This window comes from Chaetodon trifascialis, chromosome 10 (genome assembly GCF_039877785.1).
Source record: "Chaetodon trifascialis isolate fChaTrf1 chromosome 10, fChaTrf1.hap1, whole genome shotgun sequence".
Classification (NCBI taxonomy): Eukaryota; Metazoa; Chordata; class Actinopteri; order Chaetodontiformes; family Chaetodontidae; genus Chaetodon; species Chaetodon trifascialis.
The window spans coordinates 7,115,229-7,121,228 of record NC_092065.1 but is presented as its reverse complement, the minus strand read 5'-3'; the positions used below and the strand labels follow the sequence as shown (position 1 = coordinate 7,121,228).

The window sequence follows — 6,000 nt, the reverse complement described above, 5'->3', positions numbered from 1 at the left end:
CTACTCTATCACCCAAGGTGATTGTAACTCATGCAATATGCATGGGAGGTGAGTGTTCAATTGAAGCAAATCAATATTCTAAAAGTGAAAGAAACACAGCAGATATGAAGGGCGTATATGTCTCTGAGTTTATTCACGGAGGAGTGTATGATGAAACCTGTGGGTAACTGCTCCGTCCACACACAACTTTGTAAAATTAAGTTCATCCAGTACAACCAGATCAGGTACAAGATCGCGAATCTTCTGAGCTGCCTTGGATGGGGAGGGAAACGTTGGCTTCCATTAATGGTCCTGTACTGAAAATGGAGTGTCCCAGTTTCTTTTATCATTACAGCACATTCACAAGTTTCAAAATGGAAAAAAGTCTCGACAACTGCACAAACAGTTTTTTTTCTCTTTTGTTTTTTTTTGTCCCAGGACTCAATGCATAGGATTATACAGTTAGAATACAGTATTTCAACATGTTTTACAAAGATTTATATGGTATAGGAAACAAGAAATAAAAATAATAACTGCACAGCAGTAAGAAAGGTAATTTGTCGAGTATAGATGGTCATTTATCGTACACACTGTAGAATAGCGTAGAAACACAGGGCAAAAAAAGAAATTTAACACCGTTGGAACAATTTTGCGCTATATTCAATCTACATAAAGATACCCCTTTGATTTCAGACTAATTTAGAAATGCCAGACATTTTCAAGGGAAACCCAAATCACATTGGCCACTGGTTTACATTTATTCATTTTGGCCTTTTGCCTTAGCCACCAAAGTCCTACAAAGCACACGCCACAGACACCCAAAGGAAACGCACACGTCAAAACTGCAACCATAAAAGAAATCATACTGAAATGTCTTCAGCCTATTGGCACGCAAATGGCTGCAGCAGGGCATCTAGCATTTTAGACAGCACACATAATATCACGAGTCCAAGTACATTGCTGTGTCTATAGCACTATCATCATCATAATCACCTAGATTACCAGTAGAATAATTTAGAAACAATATATATGTATCATCCTATTTAATAAGGCACATTTTTGGTTAAAGAAAGGCTCTGAAAGAAGCTTCTTGCATCAACTCTGTCAGTGAGAGAGGAGTCAGCAGTAAACAACAGCGGAGACGAGGATGGATTCTGCAGTCGGCATGCAATTAAGATCAAAAGCCTCCCCTGCTGATTCCATTATACAGAGTGCCACTCTGCACTGCGCTGAGTGGGCAGTGCCAAGTGCTGTTGGTCGGGGTGCCAGGGTGCCATGCTGAGACGGCAGGCAGGCAGGCAGGCAGGCTCGAGGTCTGTGCAAACCTCTCTCTGGCCAAGGCAGGAATCGTTAACATTCTGGGGTCTCGAGCTCGTTATGCTCTGTCAACTACACACATCCATGATCAGATACAGGGAGCACAATTAAATCATCTGTCAACAGCAAAACGTATAATCTGGGGATGAAACGTGGTGGCGTTTAATGGCCCAAGAAACATCTAACCCTCATTCCTACCCTGTCGACACCTCGGCTCTGACACTGACATATCAACGTTTCAATTAGTGTAACAATTATGTACATGATTGATCCTGACCTCACCAACATCATAAAAAGGCTAAAGCCACTGTAATTTGTTCAAAACATACCATTTAAGTATCAACTGCATATCTGGCAGGTAATGACCATCAGCAATATGCTATTTCATAGCGTTCGAGGCAGAATGCTTGATCATTATTTGGAACGTTTACAGGGACAATACTAAAAAAAAGCACTAAAAATCATAAAAACTAACGATGCATGAAACAACTTGGACATTTCTCTAGCATATTGCTGAATTGCTACTGTATGTGAATACATTTAGTAAGCTAATGTGAGTGTCGATTGTGGCTCATATGGTGTTCTGACGTTATTGCAGCGCTAATATGAGTGACATGGCTCCATGGCAGAATAAGGTTGCTTCCTGCTGACAGAAAGAACAAAAAAAAGTTTTATAGCAAAGAAAAATATCTGGAAAGAGTCATTAACTGAAATGTCTTTAAAAAAAAAAACTTTTGAAATGTCCTTCTGTGCTTTAGTTGAAGTGGAATGTATCATGGCACTGTACAATAAAGGGAGACAGACTGTGCTATTATCGACTTCCACGAGCACAAATGGCAATCCAGCTCGAACCAAATCTGAGTTAAAAGCGAATAATTCAACTCAAGCATTTCTGAAACTATTGGTGACCCGTCATTCATATGAGCCTGTACATTGCTAGATTAACCAGTGTCCTTGTGAGGACCCTTTGGTCTCTGTCAAAAAGCTCAGTGAGAGCGCAGGCTCCAGTGTGTCACTGGGTATGGGGGATTAAAATGACAGAAAGCAGGCGTCCCTTCGCCCTCACGCCTGACAGTAGGCATCCTGTGTGTGCACACACATTCCCGCACACTCACTCACACACACACTCAAGTTTAGCAACGCACGCTCTTGTTCACATGTTGTACTTCACACAGACATCTACGCACACACAGGCTAATAAAAACACTATCCGCACCACAAGGTGATCCATTTAAAAAGATAATTTTTTTTCCTTATAAAGCTTTCCGCATAAAGACTGCACAATAAAAAAAATATATAATACAATTCTCAAAACCTCTTCTACACAGAAAGAAATTGAACATCTGATTATCTCCTGTGCCAGTGCTCCACAGAGGGGCTTAATTCTCAGAGAGAGGTCTACCGCACTGCATTGTGGGAGCCATATTCAGTGACGCATGAGTGAGCGCGCAGACCTTTAAGGTTTGGCAAGTGAGCTTTAAGGCGTACCTATGACAGTGTAACCCATCATTTTCTTCCCCTTTTTGCTCTCTATCTGCATTTCATTAGTCCCCATTACTCCACAGTACAGACAGTCATACCAGGGCCAACTTGTACAATATACACACCCACACAAGTCCCTTCTCAGCCTTATTTCCATGGTTTGTTCTCTAAAAGAAGAAATAAGCCCCTGTAGTCACTGGCAGTATCCTACCATTCCCTCCCTCCCTCCCTCCCTCCCTCCCTCCCTCCCTCCCTCCCTCCACTCGGTGGGTTAGAGATCAGTCACTTTGTTTTCCAGGGCGGCTGCTATCTGCTGGAGCCGCAGGGTCAGCTGTTTACTCTGGGCAGCTGGGTCCTCGTCCAGGGATGCGATGATCTGAAAGAGGGATGGAAGGTGAGAAGCACCATAAATGGAGGAGAATGGGGGAGAAGTTCAAAATAATAAGCAAAGAGAAAGAAGAGGAAGAATTGGGCAGCACAGGGCAAAAGAGGAATGGCAGAAAACCGGAGGAACATGGACGGGGAGACGGAGGAAGAATGAACACAGGACAAAGAGGAAGAAAAAGGGCGGAGAGTGGGAGGAGAGGAAGGTGTTATTCGACATCAACAGTCACGTCATATACACTGTTATTGTTCATGAGGCCCACTTAGGGGAGACTGACAGCCCCATTTGTTTATCCAACTTGTTCATTAGGTTTTGTTTATCCCCTTTTCGTGACCTCAAGTGGCAATGCACAATGGACGCTTAAAAATCAATTCCCAGAGCAATTTTCCAATTCACATCCCACAGAAATGCTTTCAATTAAAATTTCATACAATCACTCTTCTGGCATATCAAGAGTGAAGGGAGAAAAAAGGAAAAGCAATAATATAGTGGGCAGTAGTGCATTCAGTGGAATAGCCTCCTTTGGGTGCGATAGGAAAGAGAAGGTCCTCTTACCCCATCATAGTATTTGCTGGCGTACTGGTAAAGCTGATGGAGAGCCACTTGTGTGTTCAGTTTGTCTGTGTGAGACTGGAGAACATAAAGAACAATTTAAAGGTTAAAGAGAAAATGTAACTACACCATAAAAGTGCAGAGAATGAATGAGCAATCTACAGTTAAAAAAAACTGTTTGAAAGCAAAGAGACGTGCTCATTTTAGTAAAACCCAGGTTTTTATACCGTTTATGGTCCAGATTTTTCAGCAATAGCCATTCAATGTATTTACATTCAGAATTTACCTCTTTATATAGCACTTTTTATTGTTTGTGGTGGAGTCCGCCTTTCCCACACATGGGGCTCTGTTTTCGATTCCGCCGGTGGTATTTTCGTGCAGTGCAGGCAGGTGCACAGAGCACTTGGTATTTTGGTAAACCGAGGCGCACAGAGGTACGCCAGGATGGCCGTTGCAGCGCAGTAGGGGGAGGTGTCGGGATAATCAGCCAGCGGATTTGGATTTTCGTTCCATTTCGGTCCACGCTGGCGGCGTAAAAGTGCGCTGAAAGCTCGCCACCTCAGACCTGGTCAACTCTGCGCACCACCGGCGCAAGTGGATTTTCGTAAACCAGCGGAGTCGTGCGCTCACGTCACCAACACCTCACAGTCAGGTTTCCACAGTGTCTGCCATTTCACTGCGATCAATTATTAGCAACAGCTACGATTCAATGCAACTATCTGAGTCAGCACATACAGTCAGACCTAAATTTGTATATTTTGATCAGTATCTCATCTGACCACATCGCAAGCGCGTTCAGCACGCGTAATGGTCACTCAACCTGACCGAATGTACACAGGTGAAACAGGGATGTCTGGTGATCTGTGACTCAAATTGCCTGGTGACAAACGTGTGTGCCACTTTCCCCGGGTCGGCACATGACTCGTTCATCGTGGCGAATTCTAGCATCCCTACAGTCTTTCAGGGGGACACCCCTCTGGATGGGTGGCTGCTAGGTGATAACTGCTATCCACTGAAAACGTGGTTGATGACGCCATATATCACACCTTCAACAAGACGGCAGCGTGGTTTTAACAGCGTTTTCAGCAGTGCTCAGTCATCGAACGCACATTTGGGGTTCTCAAAATGCGTTTTAGATGTCTGGACCGGAGTGTCGCTGCATTCTTCGTGGCATGTTGCGTTTTACACAACATAGCTGTACGACGTGGATGTCACTATGAACTCACGGAGGACACATTAAGGAACTTAAGGCGGAAAGAGGCTGAACTGCATGTGCCGTGTCAACTGGGAGAGCAGCAGAGCGCACAGGAGAGAAGGGAGCGCCTCGCCGCCCAGCTTTGTCATTAAGTGAGTATTTGCGGTTACATCAGTTCAAAAAACATCTGACGATCAATAATTTTCCACACTAAACACACAGACAGTACTGAAATCAATTTCGCGAGGCCGTAGATACGGCCACTGCGAGCCTGGACCTCCCGGGCCAGAACGTCAGTCTCCTCCTGGGAGAAGTTTGGGTATCAGACAGTTTCCTGTGCGGGCTCAGTCATCCTCGAAACTTGCCATGGCCATGCGCCTTGCCAGCGGCGTTTTTGAAGGTGAGGCGAGGAGCTGGTGTGATTGGTGAAGATTGGACTCGGCTGTGTCAAACCCACTCCACGCCTTCTCCCCTCCCTCCTTCCGACTTGCGCCGCTGGGTGAGAATGAGATGAGAAGGGGGAGGAGATGCCCTGGCAGCGCAGTGCATGAAAATACCAAAGTCTGCGCCACCTCGCCCCATCGGCGAAACAGACCTGGCTTTGTGTTGCGCCTGTGCCGCGCCGGCGGCGGAATCAAAAATAGAGCCCTTAATGTCTTAATGTCTACCTGTGGACAAGCGGTTCACAGGAAACTACACATACATGTAATCCAGTGTTAGCGTTCACTCCAACACATCTGCAAATATTGACCGGATTTCCAGAAAGCCACCAAAAGAAAATTCAAATGAATGTGTGTTTCTACGCACTATTGTTAACAATGCCAGATATGAAGAGTGGTTACTTGAGATTAACAGTGGAGCTAATTCTCAGGTTGTATGCCATTAAACCATTACAGACGAAAAGGCTGCAACAAAATGATGTAATTGAAAGTGCACCAGTCAAACCTCAAACATCTGAAAACCGTGTGGAAAACATGACGGAACAATCTACTGTTAGCATTTTTTTTTGTTTTAATTTGAGGAAGGTTACAGTCTCCTTGTTGCTTCACACTGAACTGATGTTTCATCCGCCTCTATTTTTGGTCTCTTC

At 44.5% G+C, this 6,000-nt stretch overlaps 1 protein-coding gene across 2 annotated transcripts in view; it reads right to left on the bottom strand.

Moving 5' to 3' along the window:
* Window positions 1-410: 410 nt before the first annotated feature.
* plxnb2b (plexin b2b) overlaps window positions 411-6,000 on the bottom strand; it is a 124,201-nt gene continuing 118,611 nt past the window's right edge. For both annotated transcript variants that reach the window (XM_070972790.1, XM_070972791.1), the window contains 2 exons: window positions 3,719-3,793; window positions 411-3,154 (listed from right to left, as the gene is read on the bottom strand). In XM_070972790.1, the coding sequence (XP_070828891.1) occupies window positions 3,050-3,154; window positions 3,719-3,793 (180 nt within the window). In that variant the 3' untranslated portion in view covers window positions 411-3,049. The remainder of the gene's footprint in view (window positions 3,155-3,718; window positions 3,794-6,000) is intronic.